The sequence below is a fragment of the Diorhabda carinulata genome, chromosome 2 (assembly GCF_026250575.1).
Source record: "Diorhabda carinulata isolate Delta chromosome 2, icDioCari1.1, whole genome shotgun sequence".
Taxonomy (NCBI): Eukaryota; Metazoa; Arthropoda; class Insecta; order Coleoptera; family Chrysomelidae; genus Diorhabda; species Diorhabda carinulata.
The window spans coordinates 22,189,141-22,206,392 of record NC_079461.1 but is presented as its reverse complement, the minus strand read 5'-3'; the positions used below and the strand labels follow the sequence as shown (position 1 = coordinate 22,206,392).

Sequence of the window (17,252 nt, the reverse complement as noted above, 5' to 3'; positions counted from 1 at the left end):
TCGTCAATGTAATATTTTGATTTTTCAAGGAATTGCATGTAATTTCTTGCACGTTGTCTTGCACCATGTGAAGCGGCTTTTAGAATTTGTATTCTTCAAGTAGACGACTGTTAAAGATATGAATCATTGAAATGGTAGGATTTTTTTAAAAATTAATATGCAAAATTTGATTAATGAGGAAAAAATTTCATAAATAAAATATTTGTTTATTACCTTTATAATTATAATCGGCGCCTATACTATTTTTAATCAATTTTATCAATAAATTCATAATTTTCATTATACTTTAAAAGTAACCTGTAGTAAAAGTATTCAGCACCTGATAAACAATTATCAGTTAAAGTGGAAATTAGTTCTGCGGAAAGTTAATGTAGTAAAGATGTTTGGATTGAAGGTAACGAGTCTTGATTCAACTAAATTCAAGTAGACAGAATTAACTAAATATACTTTAATCATATTAATTATTTTTTAGCTTTTTTCGTATTCACTTATACTGATTATAACAACATCAGCCAATGGAGAGCTCTACACTTTTTTTCAAGATATCATAACATCTTTAGTTGACTTAACAGGCATACAACCGTTCATATCACCGTTATATCCAGACAAAGAACTCGAAAGTAATCAGCAATCTTTTATATTTATATTAACATTTTTGTATGCATCCATAGGATCTAGATCCTATCATCTTATCAAATTTATTCATCATCTTATTCACCCATTGTGCCGGAGTCCCCATCATCATCATAGTGCGAAGCAGAGAATACCTGTTGTGGTAAAACTATGAGGTTGCTATCCACGAAGACTCTCCGTCGGTTTTTAACTACATATGCAAACTTTTTCTATGTTAAGTTTATCTTTTGCAGTTAGTTCTCTATAGCTCTCAATGTTCATACAGGTATTTTCTTTGACTTTTGTCCGTTGTCTCCATAGTTTGATCGTTGTTGTCCGAGTCGTACGAAAATCAATTCACGGGTTTATATTATAGAAGCTTATTTCTTGTACTAAACGTAGCAGCTCACATTTCCATATTTGGTTTTTTGGTTGGAATATATTTTTCTTTCGCTACTTTCCAAAATGTCCCGAAGAGGACACTTGGAAAATACTTCTGAAACTCGAGCATCTTGCATGATGCCAATCGTCTTTACCATATACTCGTGGTCAATAATCAACCAGATAAAGAGGTTTTGGCGTTTGTCTCTAGCACTTCTATACATTAGACTTTTGATGACATCATCTTATTCCCTAACATCAGGATGTCCATGGACACGCATAATTGTTTTTTAACAGTTTTTGAAGCTACTCAATACAGTTTCGTTGTTATCGCAACAGACACATGGATGTGTGTTCATGTGCTTTTGGTAATTTTTTTTAAACCGTGCACTTTCTTCCGGGAAGATTTCTAATGATTTTCCTCCTAATAATTTTCTTGGAAAGCCTCGAATTATGTGTGTTTACGCCCTCACTAGGTTGTGGATAATCTTAAATTTTGATTTCTCAAATTCCTCTCCTCCAACAATATTTATCGAATTTTTAATGCAATTTTAGTTTTGTTGCATGAACAATGGGATTTCATCATAATCGGATCGAGTCCTTCAGGGATAGTTCTAGCAAACAGATTAACTGAAAATGAAAATATCAACGTTTTATTACTAGAAGCTGGTGAAGAAGCTAGTGTCCTAACAGACATACCAATTATCGCAGGAGCTTTCGGTTCTTCAAACTATGATTACGGATACAAAACAGAACCTCAACCGAATTTTTGTAGAGGTTGTACTGATAACAGAGTGAAATGGGAACGTGGAAAAGCTCTTGGTGGTGGTACTATCATCAACTACATGCTTTACGTTAGAGGAAACAAGAGAGATTTCAATCTTTGGTCGGAAATGGGGGGTTCGGGATGGGCATACGACGATTTACTACCATATTTTAAAAAAATAGAAGATACCCGCGTAAATAAAATTGACGAAGACTTTAGAGGAAAAGGAGGATATTTAACTATTTCAGATGAACCGTGGAGAACGAAAATTTCAGAAATATTCGTAAACGCTGCGGAAGAATCCGGACTTAAATACGTTGATTATAATGGCAAACAACAAATAGGAGTGAGTTAAAAATAATTTTTTTTTTTCATTAAATTATATCGTATTAAATTCAGGTATCGTTTGTACAAACATCAACGAAAAATGGTTTAAGAGATAGTGCGGAAAAAGCTTATCTGCGACCTGTACGACATAGACCAAATTTAGTAATTCAAACTAACGCTCAAGTAACACGAATATTATTCAAAGAAAAAACTGCTTACGGCGTTCGATATTTCCATGACGGAATTTTTAATAAAGTAACTGCTAAAAAAGAAGTTATTCTATCTGCTGGTACCATAAATTCAGCACAATTGTTAATGCTATCGGGGATTGGACCCAAAGAAGACTTACAACAATTAGGTATGATACAATTTATGTTAGTTATTTTTCCATATAAATCCCTCTTTTTATTATACGTTCTACCAATCGATGTTCTTGATGGTGATTCTTAGAAGGGTCCAAATATTAAAAAGTCACTCGATGATAAGTCTGGACTAGACTAGTTTCTATCTACAGGGGTTGAGACAGGCAAAGACGCTCTTGGAATACTAAAACCAGGTTACTAAGGATCCTGTTTACATCAATAAGAACAAAACACATTTGGGTTGCAGAATACAAGATATCTAACTACATGCAGACATAAATACTTGAGGTCTAACGATCGCTGTAATAAATAACTTGGTTGATATCCTTAAAAGATATATGATATTCCAAAAACCATGAAAGTAGAAAACTCCAGATCGTATTAAATAGAAGACGAAAATTTCTCGCAGTTACAGCTATTCCACTTTCCAAGAGAAGTGGGTTAATAGATCAGCTGTTATTACTGAGGATCCTCTTTACAGCAATTACATCATTTGGATTGCAATGTACAAGATATCTAACTACATACAGACATATATACATGAGGTCCAACTAAAAAGCCGCGGCCAACACTTTTCCTGAAGACAATCAAGTTTATAATTTCATGCATACATCAAACTTCACCGTCTTTTTCACAACATGCTAGAAACATTTTATAATTGCGGCTTTTTGATTATCATTCAGCAACTTTGGAACTGGACGTGCTTCTGAAATTCAAATGCTTTTTAATGAATATGTAACTTACATTATTGATTAACAATTTTAACAGCAGTAACTAGTAAAGCATCCTCTACAACAGTCGTTTAAGTGGAAGATCATAGAATGCTTAGAAGAATTAAATGAACTGGGCAAAAAAGTCAAGTTATTACTAATCTATGAATAGGTATGAACGGAAAGGAAAAAACAAAGAATCTGACTAAACAAGGGGCCGGGACACTCTTAAAGAGAAGCTACTTGAAAGCAGATCAGAATAAAACAGAAAACTGCAACCTTCTATATCCGGTATCAGAACCGCGAAAGGTCTAATGAATATATTAACCTAAGCAGGATAAACTACACAGGAAAGTTCGTGTTTTAGAATAAATTTGTTGGAATCTATTCCAAATTTCACTTTCATAATACAATATTCTAGGTATACCAGTACTACAGAATTTACCTGTTGGTAGAAAAATATACGATCATTCCACGTTTCCTCTAATTGCTTACCAATTGAATGAAAGCGTATCCGTTGATACAATAGATTTCCTCAATCCTATAAATTTATTAGATTTGGCAAAAGGAAAAGGCAGATATACTTCCACAGGTTAGTATAAAGTAAAAACTTAATAAACAACGAGTTTGAATCACATATTTCAACAGGAGGTGTCGAAGTCCTGGCTTTTGTTAAAACAAATATTTCAACGGACCCCGATCCTTTTTATCCTGATATTGAACTCTTAGTTTTGGGCGGTAGTGTAGCTAACGATGACGGGATAATATTTAGAAATATTTTTAACATACCACCGAATATTTACGATGTTATATTCAAACCTTTAGAAGGGAAATTTGTTTACCAGGTGAGTAAAAAACGTTTTAAACTTCTGAATGTTCACTTGATATTTTGAAGGTTACACCAATACTATTACATCCCGTTTCACACGGATTTTTGAAATTGAAATCCTCAAATCCATTCGACGCTCCATTATTATACGCTAATTATTTTTCTGATCCCAACAATCGTGATATCAAAACTTTCATAGCCGGTATACGAGAGATTCAAAGAATCAACGAGTTTCCGTCTTTAAGGAAAGTTGGTGCTACCCTCGTAACTACACCTGTGCCAGGTAAACCACTATTTAAGGAGGTCTTGTCGCCAAAAGGAATTAAATCGAATTTTTTAGGTTGTGAATTGTATGTTTTCGATTCTGATGAATATTGGGAGTGTGCTCTAAGGATCGTAATAGGTAGTTATTTTCATATGGTTTCATCTTGTAAAATGGGTCGTTCGGATGATAAAGAAGCGATCGTTGATTACGAATTGAAGGTATTCGGAATAGACAAATTGCGAGTGGTGGATGTTGGAGTGATACCACTACCTTTGTCAGGTCATACTATGAGTCCTGGTTATGTCATCGGTGAAAAAGCCGCCGATATAATAAAACGGTCCTGGAATATTTAATAAAAAACTAACAAAAAGTAATTCGTCTTGATTTCTCTTTTTGAAAAACATAAAAATTTTAATGTTTCGACTATTTTCAGTCTTTATTAAAATAAGAATATTTAGAAATATATACAGGGTCCTTCACAACAAGATGAATCGATATGCATATGGAAAAGTACTGGGACTAGTGTTCTGAAAATTTGTTTGCATGGGTTTTCCGAAATTCTCATTTCAGTTATAATCATTTCAGTTTTCTGAAACTTCCGGTTATACCAGAAGTGGACCCAAACTTCGTTATTTTTGTATTATTTCGAAATTTTTGGACACATGCAGCCCTCCACTAAAAAAATTATATTTCTAAGTTTAAGTGAGTAACGTCTAATATTTTTGAAATTTGGATAAATAACACTTACAGCTATCAAAATCTGTGAAAAACTTGATATATATTTATATAGGATATTCAGAAAATGGTGCCGAATATCGCTATCTAAAAACTTCGAAAACTCAATTTTTTCAAATGACAACCCCCATTTTTCTCTTTACCATTGGATTTTACGCTTTAAATTAAGGGGACTTTGTTAGTAAATTCATATATCTCAAGTTAACGGTTTTTGTAGAAACTTGAAAAAACTGAAATTTTCATGGTTTTTAATTGTAGGTTATTAATGAAGATATATTTTTATATATTCTCAAGTTTATTAATTAAATAATTTAAAGCGTAGAATCCAATGGTAAAGAGAAAAATGGGGGTTGCCATTTGAAAAAATTAAGTTTTCGAAATTTTTACATAGCGAAATTCGGCGCCATTTTCTAAACACCCTATATAAATTTTTGATGAGGTTTTCACAGATTTTGAAAGCTGTAAGTGTTATTTGTCCAGATCCAAAAAATATCAGACCTGACTCACTTAAACTTAGAAATACAATTTTTTTAGTGGAGGGCTGCATGTGTCAAAAAATTTCAAAAATGTGAAATAATTAAAAAATGGTGAATTTTAGACACACAATAACTCATATAAAGTTATGTTGAAATTTTGTGTAGATTCCAAAAATTTAATAAAAATCATAATATTCCGTTTAAAATAACGAGTTTGGGTCCACTTCCGGTATAACCGGAAGTTTCAGAAAACTGAAATTACTTTAGCTGAAATGAGCATTTCAGAAAACCCATGCAAGCAAATTTTCAGAACACTAGTCCCGGTACTTTTCCATATGCATATCGATTCAGATCGTCGTGAAGGACCCTGTACAGTGGGTTGATATTAAAAATTTAGAAGCGATGATTTTAATGACGTGACATACTTTTTTAGACACACCTTGTATAAACGATTCGGATTCGGTTTATTTTCTTTCCGTCTACGTTAGGTCAAGAATTAAATTAACTGTATAATAAAACAAGTTAAATCAGTCACATAACGGTTATATAAAGATTTATATACGAATTTTGTTGTTGTGAAATTAAATTTGGAAATAAATTGTAAGCCTCTACTTTCTCTTAAAGGTCATATGAGGATAAATATTCAATTATTATTACATCCAGTAGTAATTAGATGAATTTAAACAAATCAATGTTAATAATTGTTGAAATCTATTAGTAGTCTAGTCATTATTGACCTCAGAAAATCGACATACCCAGTATATATAACGCCCTCTATCTCGAAAACAGTTCAAGGTATAAAAAAAAGTTGATAACAAAAGTTGTAGAGAATTAGATTCTCCGTAAAACCGTAAAACTCATAGAAGACGAGATATTTGCAAAATATGTAAAAAAATCCATTTTTATGACCTTTCACCCTCCGATTTGCAAACTTGCAATCATCAAATTATATGTGAATTTTGAGAATAGTTTTAGGATACCAAAATACAAGTTTTTACATACTAGGTATGTCGATTTTCGGAGATATAGATTTACAATAGCTAATAATGAGAGAATATATGCAACACTTTATACTAGAAATCGGTATGGTGAGTTGCCTGTAACTTAAAACTGACGTTTAATAATTGCAGACCGAAAATGCTATTAGTAAAACTTAATAAATATCGAGCGAATACACAAAGCGTTTTTAAGTTCATGTTTAATACAAATATTTCTAATTTGTTATATAAAATATAGAGAGAGCGAGGTATGAAAGTTTGTTTATTTGTACTAGAACCGCTGATAGAAAGAGAACGAACATCGTTGTACCATTCTTTATCTTTCTAAATTCTGATTCTGATTGGATCGCCAAAGTAATGAGTGGTGGTGACGGCAAAGGAGGAGAATAATAGGTTTGATTTTATTGGCGAATGGAAGGTAATAGAGAATGGCAAACCGATGCTTTTTCTCTTTCTCCCAATAGTACAATTTCTTATATATAGCGTCCTTTCTGGCATTAATATTAGATCTACGATAAAAGCCAACTTAATTTTTGCGCTTCAACTGTCTTTGTAAAATAACAATGAACAAAATGGAGGTTATACGTTAACTACGACCGACCTTTTTAATAAAACAATCTGACAAAACACAGCTTCATCTTGTTTATTATTGTGCCCGAAAGTCCAAACAACCGTTTGGACTTTCGACGACATTTTAACTAAATTTGCAACGAGATCTTGGACATCGAGTAAGAATTTACGAATATTAAACTTATTCTACCGTGTAGGGTAGTAGATTTAGTACTTGTTAACACTTTCAAGTTTAAGGAAAGTACGTTGCTACTTTGTTTTGGGGTTGTAGAAATACTTTTTACGTACAATGTGTGGGACTGGCTCCTCGCTCCGGGGGAAGCCATACCCACTAAAGCCGCACCTCTTTCTGATTCCAACTTTCTAAACATTTGCTCAGATTGTCTAATATATTATATCAGTATATTACTGTTGAGTTCTGAGTTATGTAACTTAATTGACAAACTTTATCACAAGAATATCTTTCATAATAAGTCATCAGGAGTTCCGAAACATCATGTTCAGTGAGTGCCTGTGTAAAAAAGAAATTCATTTCGTCGTATTTTCTGTTGATATACTATGAGAAGTTTTAAATAAGTGCTCTGCACACTCTTGCCATTCAAGGGTATGTCGAGCCGTAGTTTTACCAATCATTGCTTTCTCTATAAACTGGAACTGTCTAGAAAATGGTTGAGTAGGCATCTGAACACAGAATTTGTCTTCTGTTCGCCTTTAGTCCTACTACATTTGGTACCGATAACTTTTGATGTATTCTAGATGCGAAATTTTTAGTTTTTTGTCCAGACATACTTCCAAATACTTTAGCCTTATTCTTCTTTGAAATCAATTAAGTCTAGTGGTCTTTTTGATATCAGTAGAATCGATTCTTTTTTTTTCTGGACCTAGCTTGAGTTTTGTTGTGTTCATCCAGTAGCTAAATTGTGATTTTTATAATAAGTTGACCCATGTATCACAATATAAACAACAGAATTTACTTTAAAGCAATTTGTATTTAATTTGTAACAAATAAAAAAGAACATTTTCTAAAAGGTCTACTTCAAATTTTGCGTTCAAAACGGAAATTCATTAATATTATTTGAGTTTCCTTATGTCTACAAAAAAAAATTGATCACACCGGAGCTTGTTTACTGTCATGTTATCGAAGAGAGGGATTTAGACCAAATCTTTTAGTCTACATGGTCGAGTATTCTTGAGTTAACCATCGCACGTGTGTGACTTGTACCAAGGTTATTTAAACACGTAATCAACTAGTATTTTTTATTCGAAAACTTAATACAAAAAAAGTGGGATTGAAAAGATGTGAGTATTTTTTTATAGTTACCAAAAAATTTCACAGCTTTCGGATTTTTATTTATTCACTTTTGATATTCCATTATTTGTGTATTACATAATGATTAAAAAGGGGGCAAATCTATACAGTGGGTTTAAAAAGTAACCCATAAATTACATTTTAATATGTTTTTCTTGATAAATAGTCTTCTTTTTTACGTTTCTTTTGAAAGAAAATTAGTTACCTAAAAACAGGTTAAAATTGACGATTCGATCTATTTTAGTCAAAATATTGATAAACAATAAATTTGATTTTTCTTAAACTATCATGTGGGGGTGAATTTATTTGATTTGCTGAGCTGATTTCAAATTAATTCAATATAATAGGAAATTTAGAGTTCCTTAAACAATATATTTTTCTCAATTTCTAGTTATTTTTCTTACACACGGCCCCAATTTCGATATAAACATCTATAGAATTTAGTTTCGTAAATTCAAAAAAATATGTTGTTTTTTAAACATTGCTTTTTTATGACAATTTCGAGATTTATTACAAATTTTTGTATAACATTATATGACTACGAAGTTCTAGTTTTCAGTTGAACAAATTGTACGGTCCTGAATTATTAGAAAACCAATTAAAAAATTGTCAGTACAAACCTGACCCTAACCTTCATTATTTTTGTGAAAAATATGAATGAATTTTCATTTCCAAAAATATAAAAAGCTTCTGGTGTTGTACGAGCTGAGTTATTTTTTTCCAAATTTATTTTTTGAATTATTGACTAGAATACGAGGTCTGGCTGTAAAATAACGAGACTGAGTACTAAAAATTGATGCAAGAGTCCTATGGAGACAATGCTCTATCTTATACGCGTGTTTTTGAGTGGTGTAAACGCTTTAGTGAGTGCCACGAGAGCTCTGAACATGACCAGCGCCTAGATCGACTTGTGACTATTTTATCTCCGGAAACAGTGACCAAAATCAACCAAATTGTACGTGAAAATCATCGAATGAGCATCCGGATGATTACCGAGACTGTAAACGTCGATAAAGAAACGGTTAGAAAACAGACAAAAGTCTGTACGAAGCTGGTACCAAAAAATCTGACTCCTGACCAAAAGTTAATTAGAAAGATCTGCTTTGAAAAGGACCCGATTTGAGTCGAAGGAAGCGATACAGCAAAAAACAACAGAGCTCCTGAAGACCCTCTCCAAAGAAGACTTCCAGCACAGCTTAGATCAATGGAAAAAAAGTATGGAAAGGTGTGTGGCGAGGGGAGAGGAGTATATTGAAGGGGAGCTTTCGAATGCTTACGAAGCTTTCGTAACTAGTCTCGTTATTTAATAGTCAGACCTCGTATGTGATATAGTTATATTGAAATTCATCGTATATTCTAAAAATATATAAAAAACTTTTATTAAAAACGAATTTGAGCATAATTGAAAGCTGTAGATGACTAAAGGAATTAAAATTAATAAGAATAAAGTTCAAGATCAACTTGTATGTACAATAATTTTTCCATTTTCTGAAAATCTACGAAAAATATTTTTCAGGTATAAAATCATTGTTGGTATAATTTTTAAAATTACTTTGGTTTCCTCTTCTATTTTATTACCCATATATGAAAAAAATAATTTGGAAGGTAAGTAAATTTTTTTCATTTTATTCTCTTGTGAACATTCCCATTCATTTTTTTAAATTATTTTGTAAAAAAATTAGAAACTCTAATTACGTGTCGCTTTGCAAATCTGAGTATCTACATTTGATTGATAAATCAACAACCTCCCTCATCGCTCGCAGTTTAGAGCGACTTGCGAAGTTTATACCGGACCGTGTGCACAAGAAATCAGTGCACTTGTATTGATAAATTGGTGTTCTCGGGGTATACTTGGGAGCCGTGCTCCAAATGTACGAGTAAAATTTAAAAAATGGACGAATCTGGACTTGTGGAAGATTAGAAGCTGTTGCGGGATAAGATAATTCGATCACGTGACATATAACACCCAAATTTAACACCAAGTTTATTAATCACGAATGTAAATAAACTTTTACAGATTGTGATTTAAGATCAATGAACTAACAATTTTTGATTGATACTTTTATTGAATCGAACAATAAAAATCTTTTCTACGTACTGATAAATGAATGCATTAACGATTTCATAATTAACTCACGTTCTAACTTGACTCATAATATTCTTCTTCTCTATTTGGTCAAAGGAAATGACATCGATTGAGAATTAATCAGAAACAGATAACAATCGTATTCCTACGATACATGTATGTGTTCCAAATTATGTACTTCAAAATTATTTTTTTAGGAAAATATAGCGCAAACCAAACTTACGATTTTATCGTAATCGGTTCAGGACCTTCTGGTGCAGTAATCGCAAATAGGTTATCAGAAGTACCAGAATGGAACGTATTATTAATAGAAGCCGGTACCGTCCCTAGCGTCCTTACAGATATCCCTGCGATATGCGGTAGTTGGCAATTTACAGGGTATGATTGGGGATATTGGACACAACCACAACATCAATTTTGTAAAGGTAAATTGTATAGTAATAAGCCTCAAAAATTGATCAAATGTTATAAATTTTGACTTCTTCACATGTTTTGACCCCAAGGATTTAAGATTCAAAGTCGAAAATTGTGTAATTTTAGTAAAAAGCTCAAAAATTGATCAAATGTTATAAATTTTGACTCCTTTACATGTTTTGACCCCAAGGTTTTAAGATCCAAAGTGGAAAATATGTGAAATTCCAATAATAAGCTTCAAAAATTGGTCAAATGTTATAAATTTTGACTCCTCCACATGTTTTGACCCCAAGGTTTTGAGAATCAAAGTCGAAAATTGTGAAATTTTAATAAGAAGCTGGAAAAATTAGATTAACAGTTCATTAGCTGTATCATTGATTTCCAGGTGCTTTTTCTTTGATTTGGAAATCATGTACGAGACATTTTTCGCGAGATTCACGTCCTGAAAGTCTTCTAATCCTTATTCCCACTTTGTTGTACCTTTCTCGACAATATTCCGACTAGGAAAATCGACTTCTGCACTCATTGAGCACCCTGCAATAAAATTCTATACAACGCAGATGGTTTGTAGTACCTGGAGTTGAAATTTTTCCAAATCTGGTATGTTCAGATCCCAGTCCCGATTTACATTTTCTCTTTTCATCGAAATGGAGCTTAGAGTTGTCAGCATTCAAGAAATGTTTTCCTCGTCAAGTTCAGGATGATTTTGGAGCTCAATTATTGGAAAACAGGTAGAAAAATTATGCTGCTCCTAGGTCCTGTATCTTACAAAGGTGGTGAATCAACTTACCACCCTTGAGTGGTGGTATAATACCTTAAATTGTAAAGGATGGACTTGAGCATGGAATATTCGCTCCATAAGCTTCATGGAGACTTCGATCTCGATTAGTAGTTTGGTAGTTTACACGAAGAATGACTTCCAAGTTAACATCGGCAAAATAATAATTTAGTAAAAGTGAAATTTTCATACCCTACCTATCCCACGTCCATCCCTAGACAGCAGCGCCGCGCTACGGCCATTTCAAACGTTTAAAGCCTGGTCAACATGACTCTGTAGAAATTATGTAATAATTGTAGGTTGTATCAAAAATTCCCTCAAATATGGGCACGGGAAAGTACTGGGAGGTACCAGCATAATCAATTTCATGATACATGTACGAGGTAATCGCAGGGATTACGACAGATGGGCTAAATTAGGGAATCCTGGATGGTCATACAAGGAAGTTTTTCCTTATTTCCTCAAATCAGAAGACGCAAGAATAGAAAAAGCAGATAAAGGATATCACAATAAAGGAGGATATTTGACGGTTAGCGATATACCATTCAGAAGCCAGTTGATTGAAGATATGGTCCAGAGTGCTATAGAGGCCGGATATCAATACGTCGATTATAACGGCAAAGAACAAATAGGAGTGAGTAAAAAATCATTTCGAAAACTCGAAAAATTAAATCAGATTTTTAGTTTATTTATAAAAACTTTAGGTTTCCTATGTTCAATCTCAAACACGCGATGGAAAACGTTGTAGCGCGGAAAAAGCTTTCCTTAGACCCATAGCGAATAGAAAAAACCTAAAAATTCTTTTGAAAAGTAGAGTAGTTAAAATTCTCATTGATCCAAATACGAAACAAGCTTATGGTGTTAAATTTGCCAGAAACAAAAAATACTACTACGCTTTCGCTAATAAAGAAGTAATTTTAAGTGCTGGTGGACTAAATTCACCTCAATTGTTGATGTTATCGGGTATTGGACCTGAGGATCACTTAAAAGAGCTTGGTAAGTCGAAAAATTCATAAAATTTGCTAAATAGTAGAATTAACATCAATCTTTTGATTGGGAGATATCGTTAAACACATTATCTGTATCAACTGCTGTTTTCTTAACATTTCTAATTGGATATATATCTTTATTATGAGTAAGTTATTTGAAATTAACATGTAAAACAATATTGATAATGTAAAAAACGACATTATAAACATTCAAAATGCCTAAGTATTGATCTATAACTCAATTCGTGCGGATTGATAAGAGATGGCGTAACTTGTATAATATTACATCATTCCAATATTTCGAACCTGCATTGGAAAGCTACTGTTTTTGTACGTCTTTCCAGTATATGTCATTCATTTGAAGCGTTAACAACATTTTTTTTCACTCAAATATGTCAAAAAACTGTTTTTAGGGGGAGTTCTTCTCCATTACTTTAATATGAAGAAAAATGAAGCCGAAAGTCGTCGTATTTTGGTAGAAGTTTATGGTGAACACGCTCTAGCTGAGCGAATGTGATAAAAGTGATTTGCACGATTTAAAAGTGGTGGTTTTGGCTTGGAAGATGATTAACGTCCTGGGCAGCCAAAAAAGTTTGAAGATGAAGAACTGGAATCATTACTCGATATGAAGATTGTTGCCAAACACAAGAAAAACTCGCTGCATCTTTGGGTGTAACTCAAGCAGCCATTTCAGAACGTTTAAAATCAGATGGATATATTCAAAAGCAAGGAAATTGGGTTCCACATGAACTCAAGTCGAGAGTCGTCGAAAGGCGGTTTTGCATGTCCGAAATGCTACTAGAACGCCACATTTTTGCATCGGATTGTTACTGGTGATGAAAAATGGATCCATTACGACCATCCCGAGCGCAAAAAATCATATGTCAAATCCAGTCAACCAGCCAATTCAACGGCAAAGTCGAATATCCATGGCGCGAAGGTAATGGTGGGATCAGAAGGGTGTGCTGTATTATGAGCTGCTAAATCCGGATGAAACCATAAATGGAGAACGCTGCCCAACACAATTAATTCGTTTGAAGAGATCAGTAGCCGAAAAACGCCCAGACACGAGGCAATAATTTTCCATCATGACAACGCTCGGACACACGTTGCCATTCCGGTTAAGAACTATTTGGAAAACAGTGGGAAGTTTTACCTCACCCGCCTTATAGCCCAGACCTTGTTCCTTATGACTACCATTTGTTCCGGTCGATGCAGAACGCTCTCACTAGAAAACGGTTCACATCAGAGCAAGATATCAAAAATTGGTTTGATTCATTCTTGGCTACCAAGCCGACGCAGTTCTTTTGGGATGGGATCCACAAAGATAAGCCAGAAAGATAAGAAAAGGTCATAGCTGCAGATGGGCAATACTTTGAATAATATTATTGTATTAAATAAACGTGCAAATTTTGAAAAAAAAACCGAACGAATTAAGTTATAGACCTAACTAGATTTAACTTCTGAGATTCTGCCTACAATTAAATTTATATTAAATGTAAGCGTTCTAAATGTGAAATGATAGATTCATGATTCATTTCTGTCACCATTAACTCCAAATATTGCTCAGAATCATTAATTTCTTGTTATTTTTAGTCGGTTGCGAGCTAGCGCAATAACTTTCGAATACGCCGCACGATATGTCCAACACGTTTCTATGATATATTCAGAGTTCCTGCTATCTCAAACAGTTTCTTTTCACAGTTACTCGAAATTATTTTGTGGACTTTTTCGATACCGTAGTGAGAAAGAGTCTTTTTGAGGCATCCTACTTAAACTGTATGTGTCAAAATAATCATTTTTATGAGTTAGCTCACGTTGCAAATGGCCTTCAATGGCTTAAATATGATCACCTACCATGTGCACATCTCCGAGATCTCGTCCAGAACCAAATATGCAGCTCACCTATCGACGTGGATGTTAGTGCCTTGAGCTTCAAGTCGAGGACCCAATTTTCTTCTCGTACACCACAACCTCAATCTCAAACCTAACCTAGTCAATAACTGTCATCACTAAGCCCCTAAAAGCTAACTCGTTGAAACGGTGGATCAGATCTGATGTACTTTGAGTGATGATTAGAGACAATTTTCAAACTAGTTGCTTAAATCAAAATGGTATAATTTTTTAACTAAAAGTAGGATAGATTTTAATATTATAGACGTGTTTTTTGAAGGTTAGAGTTAAGTGAATGTCGTATGGATTTAATACTAGTAGCGCCATCTATATGTTAAACTACGAACTACGAAATTTTAACTTTGATTGGTAGGTGTATTGATTTGATTTTTCAGATATACCTTTATTAGCGAATTTACCTGTAGGTAAAAAAATGTACGATCACGCAACCTTCATGGGACTATCTTTCGAAATGAACGAAAATGTAGCTCTAGATCAGATAGCAATATTAAGAAACGTCACTACTCTAATTGATTTCGTCGAAGGTAGTAAAGGACCTTATACTAGCATAGGTAAGTGTTTTATAAAAAATTCTACGTCCTTTATTAATATTTTAATTAATTTAGGAGGCGTTGAAGGTTTGATTTATCTACAAACGAAAGAATCAACGGATCCTGATCCGCTTTACCCCGATATGGAATTAATACTTCTAGGAGGAAATTTAGGGTCTGATAGAGGCCAAACTTTCAGAGAAATGCTTAACATACCTCGCAGTACTTATGATAAAGTTTGGAAACCGTACGAAAATAAAGGATGGTATCAGGTAATTTATTCAACTTCAACAATCGATTATTTGATACAAAAAAATAAAAATTTTTAGATATCGCCGATGTTATTACATCCTAAATCGGTAGGTTCGTTAAGATTGTCTTCAAAAAATCCATTCCGTTGGCCCAAAATATACGCTAATTTCTTCACAGATACAGAAAATAAAGATATTAAAACTTTTATAGCCGCCATAAGAGAAATTCAAAGACTTAGTAGAACTAATGTTATGAAAAAATTAGGAGCTAAGTTAATACAAACGCCAATACCTGGTAAGTAGTACTGAACACACTACACCAACACTCACAATTACACTGTCTGAAGGTAAGCCAGTTCCACCTTCAGTCTCTGAAGACGATAACTTGGTTACACAAAACGCACGTCAGACAATTTAATCGTTAGTGTTGGTGTAGTTTAAACAGTGTGTTCAGTATGAATATCATCAACGGTTCTAGGGATTCCAGCTTAGTAGAATCACTTATTTTAATTAATATTTTCTTAGGTTGTGAAGGTGAAATATTCGACAGCGATGATTATTGGGAATGTGCACTTAGATCTCTAACTAGTTCTTTGTGGCATCAAGTATCTACTTGCAAAATGGGTCCTAAACAAGATCCCGAAGCTGTGGTAGATAATGAAGGAAAAGTACATGGTATCCGAAATCTTAGAGTGGCTGATACCAGCATCATACCGATCACTTTGAGTGCTCATACTGCAGCACCTTCTTATATGATTGGAGAAAGAATATCTGACTTTATAAAAGAAAAATGGAACAAGTTTTGAATTATTTATGATAATTAAGTGTCATATTTACGAATAGCGAATTCTGAGTTGAGGTTTTTCGATACTTTTTTTCAAAAATTTCATTTATTTAAAGTCGTAGCGATTCTATAAGTATCAGTTTTCTTTCGGACCGAAGGTAATGTTTATGAGCTTCGGAAAAGATTTATTTTGGTAAAATTTGTTCAAAATTTGATATTTTTTCAATTTAAATTCATAATGTAGTCAGATTATTGTTTGAAAATAATATATTTTTGACTTGTGAGTCAGAGGAGATTTGGAAAACACTTAGTGGTTTAAAATAAAAAGTTTTACCCAAGTTAAAAGGACGTAGTTTATAAAAAACTATCAACCTCGTAATATTATTATTTGTGATAAACCAAAGCAAAATAGTTCTCTAATATTTTTTATATCTTTTATAAAAAAAATGTATACAAATAAAAAAAATGAAACCAATCGCTACCTTTTTTTTAAAAAAAACTATGGCACGGTTTGGAAAATAGAAATAGGATGAAACCTATTAGAAAAAAATAACAAAAATATTGTTGCTAATAGAAAATTCTACAATTTTTGTGTATTCACTTTCCCACATAACGTGAAAATTTATGTAAAAAAATAAAATCAAACAGACATACAATTTTTATCAGTTTATTAATTTTTTGTCCATTTTCTGAAAAAATTCATCATAGTATTGTTAATTTTTCCATACTATCAAAACGTAAAGTTTTCAATAAACTAAAAGCCCACCGATTTTCAAAAAAAAACCGATATTTGGACGTAAAAATTTAAGATTGAAAATTAGTCAAAATAAGGTAAAAATAATATATTACCCTACAAGGGAGGAAAGTTGAATTTTTGACCCTGCGCATCATGATTCCCGAGGTAAAACTTTCGGCACATGTAGTATATATGATTTTTCTCCATACCCGGTCGAAAGTTCGTTATTAATTTCACTTTTTTTAAGTTTAAATGTTAATAAGCATGTTTTTGACACCTACCTAAGAAAATTCTAGGCATAAAAAACGATAACAAATATAGCGACTTGATATTTTAAACAAGAAATACCAAAAAATTACTCGTTACAACATAACTTGAATTGAAATTCTAAAATTCGACGTGCGAGCACCGGAATCCGTTTGATGATTTT

The 17,252-nt window shown here is 33.0% G+C and overlaps 2 protein-coding genes across 2 annotated transcripts; both read left to right on the top strand.

Annotated features, from left to right (window-relative positions):
* The first annotated feature begins 302 nt into the window (after window positions 1-302).
* Window positions 303-7,088, top strand: LOC130903609 (glucose dehydrogenase [FAD, quinone]-like). The gene is made up of 9 exons (XM_057815822.1): window positions 303-394; window positions 473-620; window positions 1,549-2,105; window positions 2,159-2,444; window positions 3,580-3,750; window positions 3,807-4,003; window positions 4,054-4,270; window positions 4,328-4,622; window positions 5,897-7,088. Exons 1-8 carry the CDS (start codon window positions 380-382, stop codon window positions 4,603-4,605), a joined length of 1,869 nt encoding a protein of 622 aa, XP_057671805.1. The 5' UTR covers window positions 303-379; the 3' UTR covers window positions 4,606-4,622; window positions 5,897-7,088.
* Window positions 7,089-8,176: 1,088 nt separating this feature from the next.
* LOC130903569 (glucose dehydrogenase [FAD, quinone]-like) lies at window positions 8,177-16,561 on the top strand. Its single transcript, XM_057815751.1, has 9 exons — window positions 8,177-8,330; window positions 9,857-9,945; window positions 10,624-10,851; window positions 11,918-12,252; window positions 12,323-12,614; window positions 14,896-15,072; window positions 15,127-15,323; window positions 15,381-15,597; window positions 15,828-16,561. Coding segments are annotated over exons 1-9 (1,818 nt in total). The 5' UTR covers window positions 8,177-8,328; the 3' UTR covers window positions 16,109-16,561.
* The last annotated feature ends 691 nt before the right edge of the window (window positions 16,562-17,252 follow it).